The sequence below is a fragment of the Xyrauchen texanus genome, chromosome 2 (genome assembly GCF_025860055.1).
Source record: "Xyrauchen texanus isolate HMW12.3.18 chromosome 2, RBS_HiC_50CHRs, whole genome shotgun sequence".
Taxonomy (NCBI): Eukaryota; Metazoa; Chordata; class Actinopteri; order Cypriniformes; family Catostomidae; genus Xyrauchen; species Xyrauchen texanus.
Genome location: NC_068277.1, coordinates 33,443,162 through 33,457,764, shown reverse-complemented (window position 1 = coordinate 33,457,764; position 14,603 = coordinate 33,443,162). Strand labels below are relative to the sequence as shown.

The following is a 14,603-nucleotide window of genomic DNA, read 5'->3' as shown; positions in this document are numbered from 1 at the left end:
TTACTTGAGTATTATTTTTCAGAAATCTTTCCACCCCTGTTCTTGACCAACCGTGATTTTAGTCATTCCTTATTCAAATAGTTTGAAACTGTTCTTTTAAGCTGTTTGAATCCATTGAAAAAAGCTGCCTGGGAGCGTTACCAAGATGGCTGCCAAGTGGACTGACTTGCCTTGAAAGTGACTTTGATAACATTGTAATAAAACTTTATATTTGTGGTAATAGCTAAACTATAAAAAATGTATTCCCCTTACTTTTCCTTGTTAACTCAATATCACTATATAACAGTTGAGCTGACTGACAGTAAGTCATCATTTAAACAATAAATACTTAGTCGAGGTAACATACCAATGTTAATTCAATTGAGAGCATCAACAAGGGTTATAGTGTATAGATTTAGTTTGTTCACAAAACACTAAGGGCTCTATTTTTTGTGCAACGTGCAATGGCCGTGTGCTAGGTTTCACCCAATTTTCACCAGAAGGCTAATTCTAAGCAACATTTTTGTGCCAGTGCTAAGCACAAATGTCTGTGGGTGTGAGAGTTTGCCCTATCTGTAGGTGTATGCAAGCAAACTGTGGGTATATTGTATGTTAATGAAGTGTCACTTTGCTATTTTCCTGAGTAAAAGGTCATTGTGATAAGATATCTGTCAGGATCCTGAACTTTTAGTTCCCGTTTCTGCCCCTTGAGGTCCTTCTCTACCCATGTTTTGCTTTCTGCCCTTCTTCCCTGTAATTAGTGCTCATTTGCCTCACCTGTGTTTGGTTTTGTTTGATGTGTTTAAGTTTTGCTTTCACTTAGAGGCTTTGTTTGGTAGTATGTTCTTAAGCCTAACCTCCAGTGGATTAATCTTGTGTATTTTCTTGTTTTCTTCCAAGTTTAATTAACTTGAGGATTTTACCTATTTATTTTTTTTGGACTATGGATTTTTCCTGCCTTTGGATTTATCTTTTCTTTTTTTTTTACTCTGGGGTAGTGTTTTTGTTATGGTTTTTTGTAGTGACTTTGGTTTTAATAAAAGGTTGAGTCCCTGCTCTGACACAAAAACTCAGCCATAGCATCGACCAAGCAGAGACCTCCAACCCACTTGATGTGAGTGAGCTCATTGCCGTGGTATCTCATCATGACGCCACTGTCCAGCACCACGAAGTGTCAATCGCCCGCCATGTGGTTCTTATGGCAAGATATGACCCCGCACTCACTGAAATCCTGGCCTCACTGCAATCCATCTCTCAGCATTTGCACGCACCTCCATCTCCTCAAATTCCACCTGCCTCCCCAGTGTCTGCATCTCTAGCTCCAGCTACAACAGGTCCTACTTCTACAGCAGAGCCAGCATGTCTGGCTGGTCCTACAACATCTCCTTAGAAACCACCTCTATGTCAAGCCTGAGATGTGCGAACTCTATGTGTCAGATCAACTTCCTGGGGTATGTCCTCAACCAGGGCAACATCTAGATGGACCCCAGGAAGATCCGAGCAGTCTTGGAATGGCCCAAACCCAATTCTAGCAAGCAAGAGCAGCGCTTCCTCAGATTTGGCAAATTAAATAGAAAATTAATCCGAAACTTCAGTTCTGTGGCTGCACCCCTCTCCACTCTGACTAAAGGAAAGAAACACCATTGTTCTGAACCCCAGAGGCCAACCAAGCATTCCAATCCTCAAAGAACGATTCATTAATGCCCCTGTGCTAGTGTTCTGCTTCCTGACCCTAATCGGCCTTTCATTGTTGAAGTGGACACCTATGACTTGGGGTTGGGGCTGTGCTTTCTCAAAGAGGGGAGGATGACAAAGTACATCCCTGCACTTTTTTTTTTTAATCCACCGTCTGACTCCCACCTAAAGGAACTACATCATTGATGACAAGGAATTGCTGGCCATTAAGCACCCTGTCAAGCCCATTGGTCCCTATTCTTTGACAGATTCCAGTTAACCATGTCCTACTGACCAGGTTCCAAGAACCAGAAACATGATGCCCTCTCTCGAGTTTTTAATAAAATCTCATTTAAAATCACAAATCTCATCCTGTGGCACTTTGACTAAGCATTGCTCTCGGTGCCAGAGACCTGAGTTCAAGTCCTGTCTCTGACAGACATCTAAGAACCACAGCTAAAAATATTCCACCAGCAGGTGGTAAAAAATTTCATGTCCAAACTCTGAAAATGTAACATCAAATTATTTCCCTAACAACCACTGTTAATACTAGCTATGATATTTGTGTCAGTAGATACATATGATTAATTATACCTAGTTACATACATTCTCTATAATTTACCAGCGCCTGCATCCAAGTAGTGCTGACCAGCACCACATTTTCTATGCATATATAAGGAGCATGTCCAAGAGATAGAGATATGACTGACATTTAACAAAGATGCAGTTAATGCACAAGAAAACGCAAGTCCAAAATTCTATTCTTCAAATGCATTGCATTAAGCCCTTTTACACTCCCAACTTCTTATGAATGTGCTGTCTTTGTTTATAACACTGGTGCTTGACAGGAAAATGAATACATAATAGGACACAGACAGTGCAATAACAGGAGAAGAACCTTAAAATTAAATTGGACTAGACCCTGTCCATTAGTGCTTTGTGCATGCGATTTAACCAACCTACTTGTGCCTAGACTTGGCGCATGCTTACACGAAAACTTCATGGCCACAGTCAGATATGATTCATTTAATCCACGAGTAAATGTGTCCAAAGTGTTGCAATGTCAAGATGTACAGTGAAAAATGAGTTATTATTTGGTCTGTTCTCACCCAAAACCAACTGGACCACTTCAGAAGACATTGGTTAAACATCTGGAGTTGTATGGATTACTTTTATGCTGACTTTATAAGTAAGCATAAACCTTTTTGGAGCTTCAAAGGCCTGATCACCATTCACTTGCATTATCTGGACCTACAAAGTTTTTCTTAATCTTTCATTATTTGTTTTCAGCAGATAATGGAAAGTCATACATATTTGGGGTGGCATGAGGGTGAGTAAATGATGAGAGAATTTTCATGTTTGGGTGAACTATCCCTTTAAATACGGGATGATCCCGTATTTCACAGGAGTGGTGGCAATGTCAGATGTTGATGTTTGACTAGCTACCTTGGTTAACAAGCATTACCAGAAAAACCACCACCAGCTTCACCAGCTAAGTTTTGCTGGTGAACAACTTGGCTATGCTGACCCACCAGATTAAACTAAAATTAAAACAAGCCTAGACCCCAGGGAATTATCACCAGGGATTCCTTTTAATATTAAGAAGAAAATCTTTGGTTAAGTTGAATAAATGTATTAAAAACAGTTGTTGACTGTTTTATGGAAATTTTACCCAACCAACAAAACAAAACTAGTGGTATGAACTTTTGTTAAATTATGTTTTTAAGAATGTATTTTAATACCATGAGCAAAGAAAAATAAGTCACAAAGAAATAACCAGGCAATAAGTATAAGTCAGTAAAACATTTTGAATGTCCACTTTGTATTATTGACATACAAGGCTCTATACCTTCTTTTTGACAAGAATCAAATATTTGTCCATATTTAAATGGTGGATTACAACATATATACATTACAAGGATACAGAGGATGTTTTTATTTTATTATTATCATACTTAATTTTTGAATAGAAAATTTAGTTTGCAGTAATGGTCTGGTCAATCCAGGCACGGAGCATGGTGACACGGGCATACACGGCAGGAGTGGAAGTGGAGCAGGTGCTGCTTCCCCATGACACGATACCAACCAGAGTCCAGACTCCATTCTGCTGACAGACCAGAGGGCCACCAGAATCACCCTGAAACACACAAAGTTTGATCAGAACTTTACAATCTTCAAAAACGTGACAAATAGAAAGAAGTGTGAAATCCATAGAGACTAACCATGCAAGAAGAGGCACCAGAGGCACCAGCACAGATCATCAGATTGGTGATTTTGCCTCCCCAAAAACGTTTGCAGTCCTCATTGGTCAACAGAGGCAGAGTTGCCTGCTGTAGCAGGGCAGGTGTATCAGGTGCTATTAAAAGATGAATTTCAGATTGGAAGGTGCATTTTAAAAGCCATCAACAGCCAGAGAACAAAATGCATTATCTTAAGGGTTGGCTTGTCACAAATATTAAAACAAATGCAATAATAGACATTAAAACTAAGAATATTTGTTTTCTTTGTTAATAGTATATTTATCATGTACAGTATTTAAAATAATACAATAATACATACATTTTAAATTCATTTAGCATTATAAAATTCATAACATGCACTCTGAAACTTACCATTGTACCTGGTCAGGCCCCATCCAGAGGTTACACACTTCATGCCACCAGGGAAGTTGTCACTGGTTTCAGGAAGGCACACAGGAGACACTTGAGTGCCGATCTGAGCAGGAGAGGCCAGCTTGATCAGGGTGATGTCATTGTTGATGGTGAAGCTGTTGTAGTTAGGGTGCTTGAAGACCTTTGGAAGAGGACACAAACAAACACCTCATCACACACCTTATAGCAGCAATTTTCATCTGTAGAGTATGTTGACAGATATTGTGGGTCTCCACACCTTGCCTACACTCATGGTCTGAATGGGCTCAGCATTGGAGGAACGATCATGCTCTCCCAGGATGATTCTGTGAGAGGTCCTATAAAAAATTTACATTTGTTTTACGTTAAGCACTGCACAGAATTCCTTGCAAAGTCACAATTGAATGTAAAACACATTTTAGCTCTATTTTGATATGCAAAATGTCCTCCAGTTATATGAGGAGTTAATGCTTTAAAATGGTCTTACTGTACCTGATATTGCAGTGAGCAGCAGTCACAACCCACCACTCATTGATCAGGGAGCCACCACAGAAGTGGAAACCAGTGGAGTCCTTACATGAGACATCAAATTTATACAATTAATGAAAAGGTATGAAATGCCATTCTTGCAGCTGGATACAAATGTACAGTAGGAATTTGTGAAAAACAATGCAGTCATGACAATTGCAACCTTAAATTTTACTTTCATTAAAAATTGTTTTATAAGAATTCTCTATATTATCCAAATGTTACTTGCAAAGGAAATTGTCTGTTTGTACCTGAAGAGACACCTGCCAGGGCCAGGAGTGAGGTACTGCCTCCTCACCATTCACAATCCTGGAGTAGCCGGTGATAATGGGACGGATGGCAGGAGTGCCACAACCTTGAAAAATTTAAAAAGTATTTTATTTATGTAAATATAAGCTTTTAAATAATTATACAGAAATTTCAGGGAAAAACAGAAACATACCAAAGGCTGTTCCAATTAAGGCAAGACACGTCAGGATCCACAAGAAGGCCATTTCTGAGTTGAGGTTGTCACACTAGCTCTTGGGCTTTTATATACCTGACTTTCCTGCACATTTGCGAATGTTGCAAAATATAAAGCACCATGTGCTTTTGTGCATGTACTATGGAAATTTGCCACCTGCTCACCCTTGTTGTCTCAAGCTCTTGCGTAGGATTTTAATGTATAGAAAATGGAGATCAGACATGGCCATGTCCATGACTTCAACAAAGTACAAAATCTGAAAATTTTATGAACAAAGGTGAGAAGAGGTCTTAGTTAAAGTAAACATAGATGTGACCGTTAAAAAAATGTAAAATGTTTGCATCTGTGGAACCGTGTGCAATGTCTATAACTATGATATAATATGCCCATATTTATTTGCTACAATATTTCTGTCAACCTACTAATAGCTGGTGAATTGAGAAAATTGAAGGTAAAAACATTTCTTACCAGCCCTGAAACTGTATTTTGCAATATTTTAAAAAATATTTATATATATTTGTACCTTTGACAATGTAATTATTTTTTCCCCTTGTTTATTAATGACAAACTTCTTTTGGCAGTGGTTGGCTGTGCATTTAAAGTCTAGGCCTTCAGTGTGATTCATGCCATTAAGAAAACACAGTTTCACAATGAATAAGACACCCTATGCCTTTGGGCATCATACATTATGTTGCATCTAACTAGAAATACCAACTGAAATTAAAAACACATCCACGCACAAAAGCCAAAACTTGAAATGACACTTAATGCTCAAGCAAGCCTAATTTCCCCTTCTGTCACTCACTCGACCTTGTGTCGAATGTAGTACCTCGTGTGCCTGGGTAGCGATCACACTGAGGCAGCATTTGTGGATGGTTCATATACTCAATGCGAGAACATGACCATGGCAGCGTTGCGGTCGAGGTTTTCACTCATCAAAGTGAATGCCACTTCAGCCGCCCCCCCGCATCGCTCCTTCTTCCCATGGGATTGAGGAAGACCCGGCTGGCGATGCAGGCGATTTGGGGATGGCAGCGGGCTCAGTTTTGCCAGGTAAATACCCACTAACCACCCACCCACCCACAAGCATGCTCGCTTGCTTCCACCCGGGCTTGAGGTGAGTGCGGCTCGCTTCACAGCCAGCCTGCGTTCTCCCTCGAGCCCCCGGAATTGGATGATACCTCCAAAGCTCTCCTGAGACGGAAGACCGGGCAGTCAGATGTTCGCTCCGGAGCTGGTATCAGGACCACTCCGTCCCCTGGTGGAGGACCAGGAGGAAAATCCTTATTTTACTCTGGTGCACACCCTTCGGGCTGCAGTACCAACATTCTCAATAAAAGAGCGACCCGTTTGCCCGTTGCGTTGGCTAGCCAGGACCATCCGACTCGGCTACGCAATTCGTCAGGCTTCCGCCTAGTTTCAGCGGTATTCGCTCCACCTCCTTACTGGCAGAGATTACAACTCTGCTACTAAAGGACGTGATAGATCCCGTCCCTCCAGCCGAGATGAAGAAGGGTTTCTACAGCCCAAAATAGGCAGTGGGTTGTGGCCAATCTTGGACTTGCGAGTTCTCAACCGGGCTTTGGGTCCCAAAAAAAACCTGACTGACTGACAGACGCATGTCCGCTTCCCTTGATACCCGTATGTTTGGGGGAGGGACACGCAAATTCTGTCTGCCAATTTCTCATTGGCCTTTTCTCAAGTTCAGAGGTATGCAAGGGTCTCAAGAAAGACCCCTTGTGTACTACATTCAAAACAACATCTTGTTCCCTCCGTCAGGGAACTGCACCATGACTGTTTTGTGAAATGTTCGTCTCCCGAACAGTAATAATTTTACTCATAATTTTTCATTTGAATCTACCAAGGAGGGCTATAATACCTGGAAAAATCTATCTAATAATATTTGCGATTTAAATGTTGCTTGCAATAAATGTTGTTTTGTCAGGGTACACGGTTATGCTGCGTTCCATTCAAGTTGGATTTGGGATATTCCTACTTGATATCTCCGACCATAAATGCATTCCATTCCTCGATATTCGTAAGATGACATTTAAGGCAACAAAACTGCAACGCTCCTGTTAGCTTATCATGTGTTTGACTGATATTAGAGATGTCTTGTTGCAACCCAACTGATAAACAATGCTGCAGCGCTAGCCTTTGTGCTTCAGGTGTATGATTATTAAAAGAGATTATAATGCTTTATACACCTGTTTCTGCAGTCATTTGTTAAACAAGCTTTAATATCATGTAATGTGGAAACAAACTCATTTATCAATATTACTAAATAAAGTGAATGTTTATAAATTACTTTGCATAACTCCCTGAGTGTGGACATATTTGTGTGACATCATGCCCCTGCATCTCGACTAAATCAGATTTGAAAATTTCAGCACAAGCCTACAAGTTGTAATTCTGACGTCAAGATGCATTCTATTGCACTTTTCCCAGTAGGAAGTTGGAAAATCAGAATTTCTGAGTTGAATGGAAACTACATTTCAAAACTTGATCCGACACTGAATGCACAAGCAGCCTAATTTACACTTAGAAAACTCCTGATGTTGCTTTAACAATGCAAAAAGCACTTACCAATTTGCTTGAAGTGAAATTCACTTGATCCTGTTTAATGAATTAAGCAATCACACGGTCATACAGAACAAAAAGGTGACTGAAAATGAAAGGATGAAAAATCTGTATTTATTTAGCATGTCAGGCCAGCAGCGAAGGCTTTGCTGGCCCTGAAAAATCGGCACTGTCTTTTGACATTTTTTACTAACTTTTCCACTGAAGTGAATGTTCTTGGGAAACTCTTCTGTCACGACAGATAAATATCTCTTAGTAGACAGTTTTGGTCTTGAATTTGAATCAGGTCAGATTATCATTCTTGAAATTCAGTTTAAACTTGTTTTTTTAAAGTTACTACATGTCATTTATATTTACTAAGCTAAGTTTTACTCGCATTTGGCTCTTTTGAGTGTTATGTTTGTTCCTTGACTACATGTTAAAGTAGCTTATAAAATCTACAACTAATTCCTAAATTTTTTAATTATTGTCAAGAACAAAGAATGTTGCCATTATAACCTACACAACAATATTTTATTCATAATATAGAAAGTCACTTTCACACATGAGGCGAATGTCCTAAACATTCCCATTTTGTGCCATCTGTTTGGTTTAAGTACAGTACATTGGAAGGTAGTGTTGTAACCTACTACACCTGTTCATGACATTTCTTGTTTTCTTTAAATATGTTGGATGCAAAGGTTGTATGAATGTTATATAGAATAAAATAAAAAATTAACCTGCCGATTCAGATGATCCATTTCAGTCAGTGCTTAGAAAAGGTCATTTCAAAATAATATTCTGTGACATCAAAATAAAAAGCTTAAATATAGCCAGTTTTGTTAATTCAATAATACTTTGTAAACTGAGCAGTACTTCAGGAAACTGCTCAGTTCACACAAAGAACAGAACATAGTACAGTGGTGAGAATCATGGGATTCTGCACAGGTGATGAGCAGCTGATGCAGGGTCTTGGGTTAATATTTGACCATTCTTCTCTGGTTGTTAAGTCCTCATTGGTAAATGTGGGATCACGGATTGGTGTTAAATAGGACTTACTGCTCACAATAATGCTAGCTCTTCTGCACAATGTCTTTCCTGTGGCTGCTGTCCTGTTTTGCCTTTATAAGTGCAGCTTATGGTGAGAAAGTGTATCTTTTTAATGTCCATCTATTTTTAGAAGGGTGATGGTCACAGTACGGATGTACTAAGCTAGGTTCATGCCTGAATATCACTTTGTTTTGTAATGATTGCTTGTGATTTTTCCTCTCAAGTTCAACTTGAATTTAATAAAACGTCTGTCTAAATTAAATTGGCAGCTGTTTGCATTTGGTAAAACACTGGTCTGTTGGCTTCTTTAAATTTCAGCATTTACTGTCTTCTTGCATTCCTTCTTATTCTCCTTAATCACTTTTCTTCAGGCTGTGGAGTTCCTTCCATTCCACCCGTTATCACTGGCTATGCCCGCATTGTGAATGGTGAGGAGGCAGTGCCTCATTCCTGGCCTTGGCAGGTTTCCTTGCAGGTACAGAATGTTAGCTTACAAATCTTTATGACACATTTTTCACATATCTGTTGTGAGCTACTGTAACGTAGTAACTAGCCTTCTCCTTAGAAGTTATATATATATGTACGTTTTTTTTTCTCCCAATTTGGAATGCCCAATTCCCAATGTGCTACGCACATTCCCAACGAACCACATTATAGCGAACTCTAGAGGTGGTAGCCAGCATCTTTACCACTGAGCTACCCAGGCCCCCCCACATAAATATATATATATAGTTAAATTTTTTGCTTGTTACAGGACTTCACTGGCTGGCACTTCTGCGGTGGCTCCCTGATCAATGAGTACTGGGTTGTGACAGCTGCTCACTGCAATGTGAGGTGAAACTAATTATGGCTAATGGTTGTGAAGTCATTAGAGTAACTGTGGATAAATATTGTGTTTGGTGTGGATAAATTAATCTATGTGGCTTATCTGCAGAACTAGTCACAGTGTGATCCTGGGAGAGCACAACAAGGGAAGTAGCAACACCCAGGAGGACACACAACGTATGAAAGTGGAGAAAGTAGGGTTCAAAAACTTATTAAACTTTTCACATTTCACAGTCTCTTATGCATCACAACAGTTTACTGAGGATTTAAATAACATGTACACTAGTAAAAACCCATAAATGTGTGTGTCAATGCATAAAGCACATTTTTTTAAGTTGAAATGTCATTTTTACAGAGAGTGTCTCAAAAAACATGACATTTATGAAGCAATCATTTAATTTACAGGTGTTCACCCACCCTGAGTGGAACCCTAATACCATCAACAATGACATTTCCTTGATCAAGCTGGCATCCCCTGCCACCCTGAAAGCCCAAGTCTCTCCCGTCTGTCTTGCTGAGACTTCAGATGTCTTCGCTCCTGGCATGATCTGTGCAACTTCTGGCTGGGGGGTCACCAGATACAATGGTTGGAAATCTGACTCAAATATAATCACAGTTTAAAAAATATAGACATGCCTTTGGTTTGTCGATCAGTATTAAAAACTTTAGACAGACTTATGCAAATGATATCATGACAAAGTATAATATATGCATAGATTAAGTCTTTTATATGTCTGAAAATGCATCAGCAAATAACTGGAAATTGAAAAAAGAAATTGAGCTCTAATCACATTCTTTACAGTAACTGTTTATAATGTATGGCAAAAAATGTTTTTTTATCATTGCTCTCTCTTCTCTCTGTAGCTTTGTTGACCCCAGATAAACTCCAGCAGACTGCTCTGCCTCTGCTGTCCAATGAAAACTGTATGAACTACTGGGGAAGCAACATCAGTGATGTCATGATTTGTGCTGGTGCTGCTGGTGCCTCCTCTTGCATGGTAAGAATATCTTCTTTTTCTCTCTCTCCTTCTTTTTCTATTTCTCTCTCTACCCCTCTCTCTTCACAACTCTCTGTACCTTCTGTCTGTTTAGGGTGACTCTGGTGGTCCTCTGGTGTGTCAGAAAAATGATGTGTGGATGCTGGTGGGTATTGTGTCGTGGGGAAGCAGCCGCTGTGACACCAATATGCCTGGTGTGTATGCCCGTGTCACAGAGCTTCGTGACTGGGTGGACCAGATTCTGGCTTCCAACTAAAACCACAAAGCCATTTCATGGAAATTGAAAACTGACATGGTTAAAAAGCATCTTTCATTTTAAAAGCACTAAATAACATGCCATTCCTGTATCAGACAATTTGATTTTGCAGAGGTCACAAAGCAAATGTCCAGGAAGAGGAAGATTAATTATATTTCTTAGGGCTTTCAGTTTATGTAAACAATCATGTTTTTATGGCATTATCATGATTGCTCTCAAATTTAAAGTTTGTTGAAACTAGCTTCTAAATGTCCATTGTTTCCTTTCCATATGTCATGCATTTTTCTAATAAAGAAAAATTATGTCTGCCAGTAGCTAGAGTGTTGGTGATTAAATTCCACCTTAAAACAACAGCAAATGGCTGTGTGTGTGTGTGTGTGTGTGTGTGTGTGTGTGTGTGTGTGTGTGTGTGTGTGTGTGTGTGTGTGTGTGTGTGTGTGTGTGTGTGTGTGTGTGTGTGTGTGTGTGTGTGTGTTTTTGTGATTTACGAGGACAATTTTGTAAGTTACAAACTGGTAATTACAAGGTTATTATGCTATAAATGTGATTTATGAGGACATTTCTAGTGTCCCCATAATTCAAATCGCTTAAAAATCATACTAAACAATGTTTTATTGAAAATGTAAAAATGCAGAAGGTTTTCTGTGAGGGTTATGTTTAGGGGTTGTGTTAGGTTTAGAGGATAGAATCTATAGTTTGTACAGTATAAAAGTCATTATGTCTATGGAAAGTCCTCATAATGATAGGTAGACCAACATATGTGTGTGTGTGTGTGTGTGTGTGTGTGTGTGCGCTCTTCTTATTCAGAGTTAAATCACACAGAACAGAATGAAACAGTTGTTACTCCAAATTCAATAAATGATAAGTCTGTTTTTAACAAATCAAACATTATTCATAATCTCAAACACACTGGAGCAGGGTGTTTGAAGTGTGTAATCGTTTCACACAACAGCATTGGCACTGCCACACTTTACTAAGCCTCTTCAGCACTCTGTGTGGTTGGTGTGACTTTGTTGTTGTTGATATGCTAGGGTGAAGTGTCTGCTACAGATGTGAGAAAAAAAATTGAAATTGGTTTCTCAGATTGGCTTGGCCTACAAATCTAAGAAAACTTAATATCATATGCTTTACACAGTAATGTTCAGAATATTTTTCTCCTGTCTTTGAAAAGTCCTTCTTACTGTAAATCTTATTGCAGACACTAATTTTAAGCAGCGTTCCAGGAGCTAGACAACTAGGCTACCACGACAAATTGTAAACACTATTAATCGAAAACAAGTTAGCTACATCACTTTGGCACAGAAATATAACCATTCAGATAACTGTCTTTAATTTTAATCTTTTAATTTGATTGTTCCAGCATTATGTCCTCTAAACATTCATTAATTTATTTTACAAATAATTCTTCTTCTTTTATGGCTGTTGATATAAATGACAATGACCCTTATTTTTTGCAGTCGATATTTAACTTAAAGCCTAAATGGGCAAAGTAAACTTAAAGTAATAAAACTAATGTTTTACATTAAAAGGATAGTTCACCAAAAATGAAAATTCTGTCATTATATACTCACCCTAATGTCACCTCAAACCTGTATTACTTTTTTGTTGTGTGTAACACAAATGGAAAAATGTGTAAATCTTCACTCAGCTTTTTGCATGTTATGGAAGTGAATGACTCTGGGCCTTCAAGCTCCAAAAATGACCAAAAATAAACACCTTAAGTCCACAGTAAAAGTAATCAATATGTCTTGTGTGCTGTTCAATCACTAAATCCATGGGTGATGAACAGACCGAAATGTGAGTAGTTTTTCACTCACAAATCAAAATCAAATAAAAAATGGTGACTACTACTGTTGGCGCAGGTTTGATGTCAGGATGTTTGGTCATGAGACATGCCAGAATAAATTAAGTTTGATGTTATTGACGTTTTTGACATTGATTGCGATATTTGATTTGGGTGCTGCAAACGGGAGTTGATTAATGATTTGATTTGAGAAATTTTGGTCTGTACATCACACAAATGGATCAGATGGCTTCAGAAAACTTGGAATGTAGTGCATGAGACATATCCATTGCTTTTTTTTTTTTTTTTTTTTTTTTATGTTCCACATTCACTTTCATTACATGGCAAAAAGCTGAGTGAAGATTTTCCAAATTTTTCCTTGTGTCCCAAAAAAGAAAAAGTAAAATGGGTTTAGAGCGATAATAGTTTTATTTTTTTATATTTTAACAATAAATAAGGTTAGTAAAAATTGTTAAATTAAAACACAAAGGCATTCAAAGTTGCCTTAGGGGAACTACAAAACTCATAGCACTGACAAATACTTATAGACTTCAGTTGCACAAACTTTGCCAGAAAGCTAAGCATATTTATGGTAACTAAATATATGACATTTATGTAGGCATCACACATTCTTCTGTTTAAAAGGAGATATCACTCTTCTGATCGAATTTTGTTATTGTAACTTTAAAAAATAATACATTTAATTTTATAATGAGGTTGAATTTAGTAAATGGTGCAAGACCACAGAACACAAAATAAAAAGTATTTTACTTTTAATTTGCATCTCTGACAGAGGAGGGCGCTAAAGATTCACAACACACAAAATTTGATTTCTAATTACTCGCATTGTTGCACGATTAAGAAGCTGATGTTCAGCAATAATGTTTTGAACTATGCATGCATTTTTAATGTTGGAGTCAATACTGAGAACTGAGAATTAGTTCTACTCTGTGAATTTAATGGATTTTTTTGGATTTTCTTTATTGACAGAGCAATTCATCAATTTCAGAATTTTATATAGAAAAATGTCCTTTCCGAGATATTCTTTGGTTATTTCTTAGTTAAATATAAAAGATGAAAAAATTAATTGTTTTTGTCTAGTCATATTTTAGTGAACTGGGTTTCATAGAGTTCAAATATACTGTAGCAGCCCTTCTGTCTATTCAATTTGAGGTAAATCATCACATAATAGGTCTCCATGGCAACCTCCAGATCCTCCTGTAGACACATATACAACTGTGAATTCTGAAGTTTCACAGAGAGATGTGGAGAGCTAAAACAAAAATGAAGGGAATGGATGAGACAAATTATATTGGCCATTATAAAATAGGTTGAAACCAGAGCCAGTTACAATACCCCAATCATCCACTTCTTATATTCAAGGAAATTCATCTGTTGTGCTAAATGCTAGGGTTGAATAACAAACCAATAATATTTGTATTTTTTATTTTTTTTAAAGGCCGTTCTTTGGGGAGGAATTTTAAGGTGAAGGTCACCTTAGAGTGTCACTTGAAATCAAATCCAAACAATTCAGGTTTCAGTTTTATATATTTGCACAGTCCAGTTTTATGTGTTCATTCAGACTTCATCCAGAATTAAATTGAACATAGGAGATAAGTAGAATAAGATGATTTTATTTCTAATCACACTTTTTAACCTAATGTATTGTATTTAATTGGGATGATTCCATGCTTTTGTTTTTGTTTTTTTTGGCAATTTGTGGCATAGGAGAGGGACTGAGTGGCATCAAGGATCAAGCGAGTTGCCGTTAAGGGCTATTGATGAATGCTGGCTTGACTTCGAATGAAAGACAATCTAGATTACCTCTTACAAATTTCCCCTTAACTGATCCCAATAT

General features: G+C 38.1%; 2 protein-coding genes across 2 annotated transcripts; one reads left to right on the top strand and one right to left on the bottom strand.

Moving 5' to 3' along the window:
* Positions 1 to 3,518: 3,518 nt before the first annotated feature.
* Positions 3,519 to 8,631, bottom strand: LOC127658099 (chymotrypsin A-like). The gene is made up of 7 exons (XM_052147200.1): positions 5,254 to 8,631; positions 5,063 to 5,166; positions 4,776 to 4,855; positions 4,543 to 4,621; positions 4,266 to 4,446; positions 3,876 to 4,009; positions 3,519 to 3,790 (listed from the first exon to the last, which is right to left on the bottom strand). The coding sequence occupies exons 1-7, from the start codon at positions 5,303 to 5,305 to the stop codon at positions 3,629 to 3,631; spliced, it is 792 nt and encodes a 263-aa protein (XP_052003160.1). The 5' UTR covers positions 5,306 to 8,631; the 3' UTR covers positions 3,519 to 3,628.
* A 244-nt stretch (positions 8,632 to 8,875) lies between these two features.
* ctrb.3 (chymotrypsinogen B, tandem duplicate 3) lies at positions 8,876 to 11,276 on the top strand. Its single transcript, XM_052148226.1, has 7 exons — positions 8,876 to 8,974; positions 9,255 to 9,358; positions 9,638 to 9,717; positions 9,818 to 9,902; positions 10,114 to 10,294; positions 10,573 to 10,706; positions 10,801 to 11,276. Exons 1-7 carry the CDS (start codon positions 8,923 to 8,925, stop codon positions 10,960 to 10,962), a joined length of 798 nt encoding a protein of 265 aa, XP_052004186.1. The 5' UTR covers positions 8,876 to 8,922; the 3' UTR covers positions 10,963 to 11,276.
* Positions 11,277 to 14,603: the final 3,327 nt, after the last annotated feature.

Coding starts and splice junctions, on each gene's coding strand:
- ctrb.3 (XM_052148226.1), top strand. CDS start 8,923: ATGTCTTTCCTGTGGCTGCTGTCCTGTTTTGCCTTTATAAGTGCAGCT. Junction 9,718..9,817: donor GCTGCTCACTGCAATGTGAG/GTGAAACTAATT, acceptor GCTTATCTGCAG/AACTAGTCACAGTGTGATCC. Junction 10,295..10,572: donor GGGGGTCACCAGATACAATG/GTTGGAAATCTG, acceptor TTCTCTCTGTAG/CTTTGTTGACCCCAGATAAA.
- LOC127658099 (XM_052147200.1), bottom strand. CDS start 5,305: ATGGCCTTCTTGTGGATCCTGACGTGTCTTGCCTTAATTGGAACAGCC. Junction 4,622..4,775: donor GCTGCTCACTGCAATATCAG/GTACAGTAAGAC, acceptor AATTTTTTATAG/GACCTCTCACAGAATCATCC. Junction 4,010..4,265: donor GGGCCTGACCAGGTACAATG/GTAAGTTTCAGA, acceptor ATCTTTTAATAG/CACCTGATACACCTGCCCTG.